This window comes from Diachasmimorpha longicaudata, chromosome 1 (assembly GCF_034640455.1).
Source record: "Diachasmimorpha longicaudata isolate KC_UGA_2023 chromosome 1, iyDiaLong2, whole genome shotgun sequence".
NCBI classification, from domain to species: Eukaryota; Metazoa; Arthropoda; class Insecta; order Hymenoptera; family Braconidae; genus Diachasmimorpha; species Diachasmimorpha longicaudata.
In genome coordinates this window covers 11445585-11460722 of record NC_087225.1, presented here as the reverse complement: position 1 = coordinate 11460722, position 15138 = coordinate 11445585, and the positions used below count along the sequence as shown (strand labels likewise).

At 38.7% G+C, this 15138-nt stretch overlaps 3 protein-coding genes across 4 annotated transcripts; 2 read left to right on the top strand and 1 right to left on the bottom strand.

Moving 5' to 3' along the window:
- Positions 1-256: 256 nt before the first annotated feature.
- On the top strand, positions 257-8978 carry LOC135169977 (nucleoporin Nup43-like). The gene is made up of 13 exons (XM_064135486.1): positions 257-465; positions 737-841; positions 1019-1417; positions 1637-1883; positions 1962-2128; positions 2302-2347; positions 2403-2492; positions 7165-7181; positions 7283-7306; positions 7444-7482; positions 7761-7783; positions 8152-8563; positions 8654-8978. The coding sequence occupies exons 1-13, from the start codon at positions 352-354 to the stop codon at positions 8843-8845; spliced, it is 1875 nt and encodes a 624-aa protein (XP_063991556.1). The 5' UTR covers positions 257-351; the 3' UTR covers positions 8846-8978.
- Positions 2442-7360, top strand: LOC135172939 (putative pre-mRNA-splicing factor ATP-dependent RNA helicase PRP1). 2 transcript variants are annotated; one of them, XM_064139488.1, is made up of 6 exons: positions 2442-2655; positions 2896-3202; positions 3328-4841; positions 5523-5645; positions 5751-6104; positions 6389-7360. In XM_064139488.1, the coding sequence occupies exons 2-6, from the start codon at positions 3198-3200 to the stop codon at positions 6514-6516; spliced, it is 2124 nt and encodes a 707-aa protein (XP_063995558.1). In that variant the 5' UTR covers positions 2442-2655; positions 2896-3197; the 3' UTR covers positions 6517-7360. The 2 variants fall into 2 exon arrangements, with proteins under 2 accessions (XP_063995558.1, XP_063995553.1); XM_064139483.1 differs by lacking the exon at positions 2896-3202.
- A 174-nt stretch (positions 8979-9152) lies between the features above and the next one.
- Positions 9153-12850, bottom strand: LOC135172913 (DNA mismatch repair protein Mlh1). The gene is made up of 4 exons (XM_064139429.1): positions 12658-12850; positions 10360-12363; positions 9906-9969; positions 9153-9709 (listed from the first exon to the last, which is right to left on the bottom strand). The coding sequence occupies exons 1-4, from the start codon at positions 12768-12770 to the stop codon at positions 9218-9220; spliced, it is 2673 nt and encodes an 890-aa protein (XP_063995499.1). The 5' UTR covers positions 12771-12850; the 3' UTR covers positions 9153-9217.
- Positions 12851-15138: the final 2288 nt, after the last annotated feature.

Genomic DNA, 15138 nt, shown 5'->3' with positions numbered 1-15138 from the left:
AGTGAATCGGTTGTTCATAAATATAAAGTGCTACTTTTTTTTTATAAAATACCGTTTGCTAAAAATTTTCCTTGAAAAGCAAAGTATAGATGTGGATTTTTTCCGTAGGATTGGCCAAAAATCAATAAACCTTCCAAAAAATTCAATAGAACTCCCCATCTATGGTTTCACTAAACATTTTTTTTAATATTCATCCCGCGCGATAATCTGTGACGTTCTCGCATCGGCTGCTGTACCGACGGAACCGCAAAATGCCGCCATCGTAAGCAACAATTTATCCCCCGTATGATAACCACTCGTTTGCGGCTCTTCTTATTTATTTCGATTTATTACTAAATATTTAATTGTAAAATGGGTGAAAATGTTCAGGGGACCTTCACATCTGAGAAAATCTCGAAAATAAGGTGGCGCAGAGAGGATTTCACTGAGGCCAAATCGTTTGTTACTGGAAGCTGGGACAATCCTGTAAGTTAACCTCGAAAATATTCAATTGCAATCGGGTAGAATACCCACAATCATCAACAACTCGAGATTGACATTGTGAAGCCAATAGTTCTTTTATTCATTTCGAAGATATTTCGTTCGAGTTTCAAAATGAATGAACAGTCATGCCATTGACATCATTCAATTAGGAATTATTGGTGATTCAAAAAGGCCGGTGTTACCTGGTTTTACTGTTACAACTTTGATACTTGTAGTTTTTAACGACCTATTTATTAATGTTATCTGGGAATAGATCAATAATATTGTTCACTGGACATTTGAAACTTCCGAGGATGATGAGGCTTACCCGGTAGTGGATTCCACGTTCTCTTTTCATGGGGATGTTACAGAAATTGAGGTAATTACTTGCAAATTAACCGTTATCATTTCAAAAATATTCTACAACAAAATTTTGTCAGCGAAATTCTTGCTAATGTTTTGTGTACTTAAAAAAAATAGATTATCATGTAATAATAATGATACCCTGCCTCACATTTTCTAATATTTTATTAAATGGATTCGATCATTCCATCAGTTCATAGACAAAAACGCCTTTGTGGCTTCCTCCTCCATCGGTTCGGTGAAACTTTTGAAGATAAATGAGGCACCATACGGTGAATTTAAGGAGCTCATGTCCTGGGAGTATATTCACCAATTCAGCACTGGTGATCACGCCTCGTGCACGGCATTAACGACATTCAATCAGGACATTGCGACTGTCGGGGAGGATGGGAGGATAAATCTACTGACAGCCCAGGAGAGGAAGCCTGTCAGGACTATCGAAAATGCTGATAGTTGTTCGCTAGTGTGCATAGATTTTCTGAGACATAACGAGATATTGACGAGTAATAGCCGAGGTCATATGAAGTTATGGGACTTGAGGAATGATCGAGATACGCCAGCCACAACTTTTATGTTACCAGATCAATTGAAGGTGATTATTTAAAAAAATAAAATTGTTAAGGGTATCATAACCGGCTGATATAGCGTATCTGAGTGCTAATCATTCCAAATACTCATATCACTAAAAATTAATATTAGATTCTCTTCTCTGGTGATAACTCCGATCTGTGTAGTTATATTACCACTTGATCAAAAATATAAATTCTCGATTTGTTTTCAAAAAAATATTTTTCATTTCTCTGGGTCTCAGACTGAGGCAACAGATATTGCCCATCACCCAACCCAGAGGCATATCGTGGCAGCAGGTGGTGGTGATGGTAGTTTGAGCGTCTGGGATCTACGCCAAAGTACGTATCCTATTTCTCAACTCCTCGCACACTCGCGAGCTATCGCAGAAGTATTGTTCCATCCGGATAGACCGGACAACCTATTCACGTGTTCTGTTAATGGAGAATTGTGGCATTGGAATGACACGCAAGGATCGAAATTAAAGCTAGGTAAATATTCAATAGATTTGAATTGATTGAGTGGAGGGAGGATTAAGCTTTTTTTGCTGACAATTACTGATTTTTCAGAGGGTGGTGAGAGCCATTGGCTGACGGCCAGAGGAATTGGTGCAAAGATGAATGTGTCAGCTTTGTGTGCGTCAATGCACAAACCCATAAACAGTATTGACATTGACAGGTCAACACTACTCTTCGGTTGTGATAACGAAGCTATGTACGTTGTGAGAAATGTTGCTGTATGAATTTGCTTAATTTTTGTACTTTTCAATGAAGAAATACATGTTTTTGATTATACAAAACAATGGCATTTCACGAACAAAATTGGATTGAAGCTCCTTCGTCAGGATCGTTAAATTATGTGCCCATTTTTTTAGTCCAGATTCCTTTTCTTCTTTATTTTAATTCACAGTTGTTAACTACTGAAATAATTCAGTCACTTCAGAAACTTCTTGGGAGTTTGTGACATGTATTCGTTATATAGAATTCATGTAGTTTGAATTTTACCGCCAGCGAATGCCACCACCATCTGTGCTCACTATTCCGAATTGAAAAATCTCCACCTCCGTTTCCCGGGGTCGGAGCGAACCGCCTTGCCATTTTGTGACGCCTCGCGGTGTATTTTACTTTTCGTAAACAATAGGCTAAACACGTTTTTTTCCAGTAAAATCTCTCGCGGCAGTTGATATTCAGTGTGTATGCAAACGACAGTAAAAATGTCGAAACGAAGGATCGAGGTTATGGACCCCTATGTCAAACGAAAAAGGTGAGTACAGCTATCGTTTAATCGTTGAAATTACTCATTTGTTAGTTCCTGCCATGTGCCATGCAGTATCACTGAAGGCTTCAGACTATTTCATGACCTCGAAAAGTGGAGAGGCAATTTTTTATTGTACGAGGACGTACACCTGGGCTCGGAGCAATTGCCAGGAGAGATTATTTTGGCAATCGAGAGAAAGCTGCTATTGGTACCTTGGCATGCAATTTCCTTGTCTTTTTTCCACAGTGACTCTCAGTCAGTTTGATCGGCGTGTGGGCAGTAGTCTGTTGAATATTGAAGCACATACGGTAGTTCCAACACTCCGGGAATGTTTGCGATCAATAAACGACGAACGAATAGGTTTGTGAAATATTAATTGATGGAATTCTCATGATGGAGGACGAATTTGGAGATTTTTGCTGAGAGGTTTTCATGATTCCCTTTGGAGGTAGTGGATCCCTGGGAAAACGTCAAACGATGATTTTCGTTGGATATAAACTTTTGCTTGAAAATATTTCCGAGGACTTCGGAAAAAATATTGGATTTTAATGCTGCAAGTTAAATTTTTTTATAGGAATAATTTTTAATTATAATTTGATGGAGTGGAATTTTCCACAATTATAATAAAAATCTACAAGTAGGGGTCTCTGTTCATTATATGAAATCTCTGATTTTCAGGGACGATAATGCGGACACTGCATCCTCCTCGTCCACCGTGACACCCTCCCTGGCCACATCAAAAACCCCATCACAACTGAATCCCTACACTAATTTACCGTACACTCCACGGTACTATGAATTCCTGAAGAAACGTATAACCCTCCCAGTATTTGAGTACCGAGCTGACTTTATGCGTTTGCTGGCCCAGCACCAATGTATTGTCTTGGTTGGTGAGACTGGCTCTGGGAAAACAACACAAATTCCCCAGTGGTGTGTCGAGTACTCAACGTTAATGGGATCAAAGGGTGTTGCATGCACTCAGCCCCGTCGTGTCGCTGCCATGTCAGTGGCCCAACGAGTCTCCGAGGAGATGGATGTACCCCTGGGTGAGCAAGTGGGCTACAGTATTCGTTTCGAGGATTGCAGTTCTCCGAAGACAGTTCTCAAATACATGACCGATGGTATGCTGTTGCGTGAGGGTATGTCAGATCCAATGCTCGAGGCCTACCAGGTGATACTCCTCGATGAGGCTCACGAGAGGACTCTAGCCACCGATCTGCTGATGGGTGTGTTGAAGGAAGTAATTAAACAACGCTCAGACTTGAAACTCGTTATTATGTCAGCGACATTGGATGCTGGAAAATTCCAACAGTATTTCGACAATGCTCCACTAATGAATGTTCCTGGTCGCACACATCCAGTGGAAATATTTTATACACCAGAGCCTGAGAGAGATTATTTGGAAGCTGCCATTAGAACTGTCATTCAGATTCACATGTGCGAGGAAGTCCCCGGGGATCTACTGCTCTTTTTAACTGGACAGGAGGAGATTGAAGAGGCTTGCAAGAGAATCAAGAGGGAAATGGATAATTTAGGCCCTGAGGTGGGAGAGCTTAAGTGTATTCCCCTGTATTCAACACTCCCCCCAAACCTCCAACAGAGGATATTCGAGGCTGCGCCATCGAATAAAGCCAATGGCGCCATTGGGAGAAAGGTCGTTGTCTCCACAAATATCGCTGAGACCTCCCTGACAATCGATGGCGTTGTCTTTGTCATTGATCCTGGATTTGCCAAGCAGAAGGTCTACAATCCCAGGATCAGAGTAGAGTCACTATTGGTATCGCCAATTAGCAAGGCATCGGCACAGCAGAGAGCTGGACGTGCTGGACGAACGAGACCTGGCAAGTGCTTCAGGCTGTACACAGAGAAGGCGTATAAAAATGAAATGCAAGATAATACTTATCCTGAGATACTCCGGTCTAATCTGGGGAGTGTTGTTTTACAATTGAAAAAATTGGGAATCGATGATCTTGTTCATTTTGATTTTATGGACCCACCGGCCCCCGAGACACTCATGAGGGCCCTGGAGTTGCTAAATTATCTCGCTGCTCTCGATGATGATGGCAATTTGACGGATTTGGGAGCAGTCATGGCAGAGTTTCCACTGGATCCACAACTCGCTAAGATGTTGATTGCTTCTTGCAATCATAATTGCAGCAATGAGATTCTCAGCATTACTGCTATGTTATCAGGTAGAGTTTGGTGGAGAATTAGATGGTGATAGTGGCTTAATTATGTTTCTTTGAACTTTGATGTTTTTGCAAATTCGAGAGAGGTTTACATAACATTTCCTTTAAGTTGGAGAATCCATCAAATCCCAAAATATTGACCTCTGTCTTCCATTTTCTATTCAAATAATTTTTTAGAATCAATTATTATGTAGATGACGAAACCTGGCCCCATTTGCAATCCCTTCAAATTTGCAGGCATAAATCAATGGCGTTTTTGAATTAGAGGGTTTCATTAGTTTATAAAAAATTCGGAGAAAACTCTCATTTCATTTTTTATTATTCAATTCTATTTTCGCTATCCAAGAAGTGATTGTGTTTTTATTTTGGAATTAAGATCTACTGATCTGCTGAATGTTATCTACATTTATTTTTTTGTTCAATTTTTATTTTCTAATTTGAGTTTAAAATGATGTCTTGGATGACAAGGGGCGGCACGATAACGCTTAATGATTTGAAGGTGACTTTTAATTGAATGTTATTCAAAATGACGAGATTGCACCGAAATGGATGTAGATCATATTGAGAAAATAGTGAAGCTGACTCTTAAAGGTCAACTTTATTGAGATTTGTTATAATTATGATTGGCATTTTTTAAGTGATGAGGTAAATTTGGTTTTTTATTTATGATTCACATGGCATTAGTCCCACAGTGTTTTGTGAGGCCAAATGAAGCCAAAAAGGCTGCGGATGATGCAAAGATGAAGTTCGCGCATATTGATGGAGATCACCTGACTCTGCTCAATGTTTATCACGCCTTCAAACAGAGTAAGCTATATGAAATTCAGTAAGCTTTTCCAGCAAATTGTCCAAGTTTTTTAACGAAAGTTCCTCGGAGAGCCTTAATATTCATTTAAAATTATTTCCACTCAGACATGGAGGATCCTCAGTGGTGCTACGATCACTTCGTCAACTACAGGTCTCTGAAGAGTGGTGATAATGTTCGACAACAGTTGAGCAGAATCATGGACAGATTCTCATTGAAGAGAACGTCCACAGACTTCACATCGAAAGACTATTACATCAACATTCGAAAAGCTCTTGTCGATGGATTCTTCATGCAAGTTGCACATTTGGAGAGAACTGGACAATATCTAACCATAAAAGACAATCAAATGGTACAACTGCATCCTAGTACTTGTCTAGATCACAAACCAGAGTGGGTGATATACAACGAATTCGTCCTCACGACGAAAAATTATATTAGAACTGTTACTGATATAAAACGTAAGTATCAATTTGTACGTATTTATTGACAGGGAATTTTTATCTTTGTCTGGAGGAGGTAATTGCTTTATTTACAATTTTCATTCAAGTGAAAATTATTCCCTAAAAAATCTAGGAACTTCTTGTACGAGTGATACAATGTCTTTGAAAAATGTTTTCTGTCATTTTCATTTAAAATCCATTTTTCTTGAGTTATTTACATTATGAATTGAATTGTCAAATCAGTGAATTAAGGTCAGCAATTCGATATCATTGAAATTAATATTCTTATTTTGTATTTACAGCTGAATGGCTATTGAAAATAGCCCCACAGTACTATGATCTACAGAATTTCCCTCAGTGCGACGCAAAGAGACAATTGGAGATGATCCAAGCAAGATTAGATTCAAAGCAGTATCAAGAAGGCTTCTAACCACGAGTTGTTTTAGAAAACTGTAAAAAACATTTCGATGAAGATATTCTCGACTATCATGTGGGTCCACTGCATACTAACGTCGATTTAATGTTTAGTTTTATTAAATTGTCTCTGGTTGGAATCTATGGAAAAAAATCATAATAATGAGATGATGGGAAAAAAATGGAATTGTCACTTTGTACAATCGATGATGAAAGTCGATGATGTGTTTCAAGGCAGAGAGAGAGTAGATTAATTTTTGTATTGCCTTTTAAAAGTCGCCACTAATAATAGTGATGATTGTGTCAAATGACTCACCTAGACAGACCGATTATTTTAATTCACCGATTTAATTTCTTTGTCAGATGTATTTCATTGCTTTCATAAGTATTTTCAGCTTTTCTCATTGTTTCATATTTATTGTGTCATGAAATTACTTGTCGCAGATTTGACAAGGATAGGGATACACTAATAATCGTACGGAGAATCAATTTTACTTTTATCCTAAGACAATTTCAGTTCAGTCGAATGGATGAGAAAACATGAAATCATGTGCAACCGTTAATCAAAAGTCTCAGTCTGACCCCGGCATAATACTTAGTGTTAACAGCCAATTACGCATTCATGTATTTAATTAATGGATAATGAGCGCGTCTTATTCGACAGTTTTCTCATCTTCTCTTGTTTGTAACACTACAATAGTTGAAAAATGCGAATGAGGTACATGGATCCTTTTGTCTCGTGGAAGTACACCGTTTAAGTTTTGTAAATAAATAATCATCAGGCATTCAATGGTCTGGTGGGAATGGTATTTCATTATTGTACGAATTCATTCCAATAAAATGAACATAACAAAAGGTCACTGAATTGTATTTTGTTTTGGGTTATCCTTATTAAAAAATAATGAATATCGTCAAAGATTCACGACTGAAAATTTGCTTCCAGAGCAACCTATTCTACACGAGATTAGCGAAAAATATTTTGGTAGTCTAGAAAATTTCCCAAAAAATTTTTCATCACAGCTTCTCTGAGAACATTAATTTCGAAAACAATCTCGCTGTAAAACAATGAAAAAACGATTGTCATTTACGTTTACCTTCTCTACTGGCAATGAATGAGAACCCCTTGGCCACGAGGATTGGTTCGGTGTTCTGTTCAATTTCATCATTCACAAACGTGCGTGAACGATTTTGATAATGGCATCGATGGCATTGCCGGTCGCCTCGAGATTCCTTAGATTAACAGTCGACAATTTCCACCAGATTTCACATAAAACATTTCTCAGGTCAGTAATCTATCTTATTACCTTGAATTCTCTGAAAATCATCTTTGAAAAACCTCACGACATCAGTTCACAAATGTTGAGGTTAGGTGTTAGATAATGTCGCGATACTGCATCCGTAAACCGTTTATTCTCCAACAAGTCAGTCAAGGATTTCCAAGTACTTTAGCTATTTTTTCTGCCATGCTCTTACTTGTTGACAACGTTTTATTGACAAGTATTGATTTAATGATTGTAAATGATTGAGTCTATCGTGTGGTCTGCACCAACGGGTAAACATTTGTATTAAAACGAGAATACTTGGATATTGTTAAACTTGATGAAAATCCCTTAATTTAATTCATTATTGAGATTGTGAACTTGCTCCAAAGATCTTGCGACTCAGCGTCGGTCGTCAGTAGCCAGAGACACCGATATGGCACAGCAACGGAGGAGAAAAACGCTGAGACAAACGAGGAGTTATCAGAGAACGAGAAAAAGTTGAAGTCCGAGGTAGACCAGTTGAGCAAGGATATTGGGCTCCTGAAGGAGAGGAATTCGGAGCTAGATGACAAATATAAGCGAGCACTTGCAGAAGGTGAGAACATGAGGAGGCGATTGACCAAGCAGATCGAGGATGCTAAGTTATTTGGGATCCAGGGGTTCTGCAAGGATTTGCTAGATGTAGCTGACATCCTGGGAAAGGCTACTGAGAGTGTGCCTAAGGATGAGCTCACTGAGAGAAATCCACATCTCAAGACGTTATATGAAGGTCTGAGAATGACTGAATCCCAGCTGCATAAGGTAACTATGAGATACACAAGTTCAATGGAGACACACAAGTATTTGCTTTCATCAACTTTTTGGAACACATTTTTTTATTACGAATTTCAGGTGTTTAAAAAGCACGGGCTGGTCTCCCTGAACCCTCTCGATGAAAAATTTGACCCCAACCAACACGAAGCACTATTCCAACAGGAAGTCCAGGGCAAAACCCCTGGAACAGTCGTCGTTGTCTCTAAAGTTGGTTACAAACTACACGAAAGAATAGTGCGGCCTGCACTAGTGGGTGTTTCCAAGGCATAATTAATTCCTAAGACTATTCAATTTATTATTTTCCTTAGAGATGTCTATAATTCCAGAATTTGCACATTTTATTATGATTTAAAGTCATCATATACTGCTGTGGGTGAATAAATGATTTCGTCGTTAGTCGAAATTGATCTTTTTTTTAAACCAATCCTGTAGATGAAAAATTGATTGTCAGTGAATGGAAAGAGAACTAGTTTTGCAATAGGAAATAACTTAAAACTGGCAGAGAGAAATTTCACGATTTAAAAAAAAACTAAATCACATCGTACACTCCTTACGCACTTCCTGAATGACATGGATATTTCTTTTACAGAAAAATTTTTATTATAAGAATATAAAAAATTAACAATTATCAAATAATAACGATTAACACCTCTCAAACACTTTATATAAATTAGGTAAACTAGCAATTTGGAGAATAGTCGAGTCGTGCGAGAAATGTTTAGGTGGTAACAGACTTTCTTTAACAGCATCATAGATTACATGTTCAGTCAAGTGTTTCCAATCCTGTCCAAGATTATCCGTGGCCACTTTGCTGTAGAATTTAGCGATTTCCCGACAGATGTTGTCGAAGCACGTCTGCTCGACAGACCATTCGACCTCTGTTGACAATCGAAGGATGAACAAGGGGATCTCAGCTTGACTAGGAAAATAGTCCTGGAGGAGTACTGGGAGGGAACGTAGGTTTCCCCTCTTGTCTATTACCATTGCAAAATATTCTTTGAGCATCTCTGCTTTTTCCATCAGAAGTGCTTGCACGTTAGAGGCGATTCCCTCCTTTGGGCCATCTCCCTCGTCCCATCCAGCTTCCTCGGTCTCGAGGCCTAGCATTGCCAAGTCGTAGATCGGGAGGGGCTCCTGAATAATTCATTTTTAATGAGAGCAGGAATAATTAATTGATAACATTGATCAATCGATCTATTTTTCTCTTGAGAATGCAGGCATTAATTACGCAACTCGAATTATTCACATTCGATCAGTGAACTTGTTGAATAATTAATCAGTTATTCAATGTACTTGATTCATTTTTAAATGGCACAGTGTATTATCTCACCGAGAACTTTATAACTCCATAATTAGCAAAATCGTACAGCATGATCTCATAAAACAGTTCCTCCCTAAAAAAAATGAATTAATTAATTTACGAAAGTAGATGTTATGCAATGATAGAAATAATTCTTTGGATCTGGTTCTGATTATGCATAATCCGAAGATCACTTTCACTCGTTGAAATACAGAGCTGCAGTATTATGTCAGTGATCAGAAGTTCAGGAAACTAACCTCTCCGTACGAAAATGATTATAAAATTAAAGCCAAGACTAAATTCAAATTTCATCCGTTTATATAATTTTTCCACTTTGATATTATTTGTAGTGACTCTTCAACAGAGTGTTTGTGCTATTGTTCTCCTTTCTGACTAAAATAACTTATTTATTGAAACCAAATCCGATTAATATTGTTCTGTCAAATATTTTTCATCATATTCTGTCGTATCATGCATAACTTACGCAAGTTTGGCTGTATTGCAGATATATAAATTCACATCGCTTTGAATCAAAGCTAGTGTCTCATCGATGCATCCAACGAATGTCATCCCCGAGATGATGTTCCTGAGTCCCTCGTGATAATTATCCTCCACAGCCTTTCGAAGTTTTAGAATACTCGTCAATCGAACTTCCCTTCTAGTATTGTTTACAGAATAGGACTTAAATTCTGGTGGTGTTTTCGAGGGTGTCTGTACACTGCTATCACCAGGGGCATTTCCACCAGGCACCTCTATCTCGCTTTTGTCGGATATCAGAGTCTTATCTCCCTCAGCCTCTGCATTTTTCGAGTCATTCAGATTTTCCAGCTCTTTATTTCGGTCAGGTTCCTCGCTCTGAGATAGTTTATCCTCATCTGAAGATTTTTGAGACCCGAAGCACATGAGGACAGCTTTCAATGCTCTATCAGCAACACTGGAGTTGGGGTCCGGTGGAGCTGGTGTGTCGTTGGAGCTCTCCGCATCCGAACTGAGCAACTCGAGAACTTCTTTAGGCATAACGTCACCTCCATCGTAGTTGTTTTCAAGAGGGGCAGTAGCGTCCGTCACTCTTGGACCTTCCTGAGAGGATCCACTGGTGGCTTCATCCACCAGAGAACTCCAGTGTGGATTCACCAGTCTGTTGGGATTTACTGGAGTGTTCTGACCCTCAACAGAAGCCTCTCCACAGTCTGAGGTCTCTGCATGTCCTGCTGCTTCGAAGTCTACAATGAACTCCTTTTTTGGAGTCATAACCATGCAGGAAGACACCTTTTTCTCTCTGATTACCTTGCTATCTTCATTTCCCGTCTTCTGGCAACTCTCCAAAATTTCAGCCTTAATTTCACGAGTTTCTCCTGAATTTTTCCCTTCAAATTTAATATCCCTTTCCCTAGAATCATTACCTTCACCGCTTTTTGTAACAGTAAAATTGAATTTATCCAGTTTCTGATCAGTAGCATCAGTCCTGATCATCTCCTTAGCATAAACTTTTTTCTTATCGTTATCGAACTCCGGTAGAACCTTCTCCAGGACATCCTTAGTGATGTCTACCTGGGGCAGTCTCGCCTGAACATAAAATGTCCTGGAGGAGTTGCTTTTTGACAGTTGTGCGTCCAGGGCAGCCTTCACCCTCTCGATGATCGTGTCCTCATGGAGGAAGCGAACTTCGTACTTCGTGGGATGCACATTGACATCAATATTTCCAGGGTGTATGTTGAGTGATAAATAGCACCAAGGGTGGGTTTTCTTGGGGAGGTAGATCGAGTACAGGTCCTCCAACATCTTCCTCATGGGTGACGAATCAACGAGTCGATGATTTATGAATAAAATGAATGTTAATCTCTTGTTAGAGTAATTCGGGTTCGTCAGGAGACAGTGCATTTTGAATTGCAGGCTTTCGTCTTCGAGTTCAATGTCCAACAAATCTCTTGTGATATTACTCCCATAGAGGATTTTGATGTTGTTGATTTTTGAGGAATTGTGAAGGGTTCGAACAGCTGGAAGTGACTCACCCTGTTTCTTGAGGGTGAATCCAACACTTGGGTTGTGAATCGAGTATTTTGTTACGACTTCTGAGATCCTGGAGAACTCCTCCGAGGGACTTGCCAGGGCTTTCTTTCTCGTGGAGACATTGTAGAAGAGGTTTTCAATGAGAATTGTGGTCCCCTGGTTACCAGCGAGGGGCTTCGGAGGGCCTTTGAGTTTGCCATCGAGGTATGAAGCTTTGTAAGCCACTTTGTCTTCAATTGTCTTTGTGGTGATGGTCAGGTGGGCCACATGGCTCATCGACGCCAGTGCTTCGCCTCGAAAACCAAAAGTTGAGATGGATTTTAGGTCGTCAAATTTTTTCAGCTTCGACGTTGTGAAACGCTCGCAGACTATAGCGAGATCTTCCTTGCGGATTCCTGTACCGTTGTCCTGGATCTGGAGAGACTTTAGACCACCGTCTTTTACGGTTATCTGGATGTTCGTGGACTTTGCATCGAGACTGTAATTTAAGGGGGAAATTGTAAAGAGATTTTTGTGGGCAGTTGCAAAAAACTTGAAAAATTCATGTCGGAAAATTCTCCTAGAAAAATGAGATTTTAGTAGATCTTCTCTTGGACATATGTTATCATCTTTTATTATTTTATTAACAATTGACAATTCAAATAGAATAGACAGGAAATCAGGAGTCAGAAGAAATCAGAACATATTTGAGTGAGATCATCCACTAATAATTAAAGTCTGGTCCAGAAATTTTTCAATATTTATGTATAATTCTATATGAAAAACTTCTAACCTGTTTTCGATTAACTCTTTGAGAGCATTAGCTGGTCTCTGAATGACTTCTCCAGCAGCAATCCTATTCACCACGACCTCATCGAGCTTCTGGATTTTCCCTGGAGTCCCCATAATCGATCACAGCATCAATAAACAATTATGAGTAGTAATGAATAAACACAATCTACAATGTTTGACATTCGGGACCTCACGTGGTGCAGAATTCAATCGATACTTTTCCCGCGTTAATTCCTCGACCTGATAAAGTAGGAAATGCTTGTTTCTCATGAGTCTCAGGCAGTGATTAATAGGTGGAGTTGCTCTAGTATTTTTAATTCGTTCTAAATTTTGAATTGTGGTGAGAAATTCAAATTCTCAGCTTTGCCAGTTCGAAATGAGTACATTTTGATATTTGAATCGTTAGAGCATTTCTAATGCAATTTAAATGCGGGAGGGGGCAAGGGGTGTTAATAACTTTAAGATGAAAGAATGACATAAGGAAAGAAATATGGGGTATTTTGTACATGATATTTTCCATACAATTTGCAATGTTAATAAATTATTGGCCGTTGCCCCAATTTACCGACTAGTTGTGTCTTCTAAAATGGAGTATTTCCGTTCAGAGCAGTAAAAATCTCTGGAAACAGTAAATATGTATCTCACCAGTAGCGAATTTGATGCTTCGATATTTTCCACGCTTGATAACGACATAAACAAGCCTCCGAAGGCCTTTCTTCAACCTCGTTTCCACAATAAATATCTCATTGTTGTGACGATGCTGCGATTGCAGGGGAATGGGAGTCAAAACGATTAGGATAGCATCCTCGTATCAGTGGGATATAGGTGAGTGGTGAATCCGTGTAACCGCTATGGATACGTCGTAAAGTGTGGGAAGTGGTTGTTTGGATCGTAAAAAGGGGCCAGAAGAAATATATAAAGATGGATAATACGAAAATTTTGTTTCATAGCCGGTTGCGGTGGTGCCCTTCATTTGCGCATAATTTTTTATTAAGCAGAAATTCTGGGCTGAATATTAACTGATGGCCGCACCTTGGAATTTCGCCACTGGGATTGGACATGTACTAGTAATTTTCAAAGAAAGACTGAGGGAATTTACTGAAAAATTCTATGGAAGGAATCCGCTGCTTGTTTGAGCGTTTTTAAAAGATAAATATTTGATGCATAATAATCGTGATCGCTAGTATTTGGTGAACTTCAATTGTACGATTGTTCAGTACCCGACCCGGAAGGGATTGTCCCCTGACGAGAAGAATCAGCGAATTCACCAGAAAATTTTATTGGATTTCTATCGGACTTTCTATTGGTTTTTGAACGATTCTATTGAGAATATCCGGAAGTTGTCTGTGCGTTCTTTTTAACAGAAATGTCTGGAAAAGATTTTATTGGACAAATCAACGGGATTTAATTTCTTCCAGATATTTTTTTATAGAAATTTCTCGGCTTCGATTTCCCCAGTTTTTTTGTTCCAATTTGAAATAAAAATTTAAGGAAATCTTTATCGCGGACTCAAAGAACAGATCTCAATAGACAACTTGTCTGTTCATTTGTATTTTTATGGTAATTAAATATACGTTCTTAATGTATAAATGAATATTCAGTGATCTCAAAGAAAGAGTTAATTACTTATAAATTGACTCATTTTTTGTTTTTATTTCTGTCAGGGTTTAATGTCAACTCAATTGTCGCATGTAATACCACAAGAGCTCCGAAATTATCGGATATTTCCCGATAGGTTCGTTGCAAACAAATGAACGTGTCAAGTTTTCCAGTTTAAAAATCACGAGCGCGAAGCGCGAGTGATTTTTCTGGAAAACTTAACAAGCTTATTTGTTTGCAGGGAACCTTGAGGGAAATATCAGATAATTTCGAAGTTCGAGTGGTATTCGGGGGATTATTTTTTGCATCCAAATCTTGGCCGATAGAATTGCACCATGAGACATAATTTTCAACGAATTGCCATTAATCTGTCAGATACAATTGAGGGTTACTTCAACATTTGTTTTTTTTTATATATATCAACATGCAAAATTTCCAGTGAAATTTCCAAGAATATCCGCTGAAATACCGTGTTGACTATACAAAATAACGTCGAATGGTGCAATCCTATTGGCCAAGATTTGGATGGGAAAAATAATCAGTCTAATAGCAACAGAAATGAAGTCATTATTTGAAGACTGAGGAAGCAATTTCCATTAAATTTTCATTCTCTCATTGAAATAAATATCAGAGTTTATTAGTTCACTATAAAAATATTGTTAAAACGAATGGAAAACAATCATAACGATCAGTAACAGGTGATCTCCAACTAGACAAGTGCTGAGCACCTCCGATCCGGAAGAAATTGTGCGCCAACGAGTCAATGCTCACCTTCGAACACTTGAAAAAAAAAAACTCTCCAGGAAGAAAGGAAGGAGAACAGAACCGAGTAAATGTGCAGAAGACCATCCAATTCCTGAGGTAAAAGTACCTCAGACAACTT

Bases quoted from the DNA above. Each gene is read 5' to 3' on its own strand.
- LOC135172939 (XM_064139483.1), top strand. From the start codon at position 2,588: ATGCAAACGACAGTAAAAATGTCGAAACGAAGGATCGAGGTTATGGAC. The intron at 5,646-5,750 runs GTAAGCTATATG...ATTTCCACTCAG, and splicing joins TTATCACGCCTTCAAACAGA to ACATGGAGGATCCTCAGTGG. The intron at 6,105-6,388 runs GTAAGTATCAAT...TTGTATTTACAG, and splicing joins AACTGTTACTGATATAAAAC to CTGAATGGCTATTGAAAATA.
- LOC135169977 (XM_064135486.1), top strand. From the start codon at position 352: ATGGGTGAAAATGTTCAGGGGACCTTCACATCTGAGAAAATCTCGAAA. The intron at 2,348-2,402 runs GTTTGTGACATG...TTTTACCGCCAG, and splicing joins ACTTCAGAAACTTCTTGGGA to CGAATGCCACCACCATCTGT. The intron at 7,784-8,151 runs GTCAGTAATCTA...CTTGCTCCAAAG, and splicing joins TCACATAAAACATTTCTCAG to ATCTTGCGACTCAGCGTCGG.
- LOC135172913 (XM_064139429.1), bottom strand. From the start codon at position 12,770: ATGGGGACTCCAGGGAAAATCCAGAAGCTCGATGAGGTCGTGGTGAAT. The intron at 9,970-10,359 runs GTAAGTTATGCA...CATTTTTTTTAG, and splicing joins TGCAATACAGCCAAACTTGC to GGAGGAACTGTTTTATGAGA. The intron at 9,710-9,905 runs GTGAGATAATAC...TGAATTATTCAG, and splicing joins ATGGAGTTATAAAGTTCTCG to GAGCCCCTCCCGATCTACGA.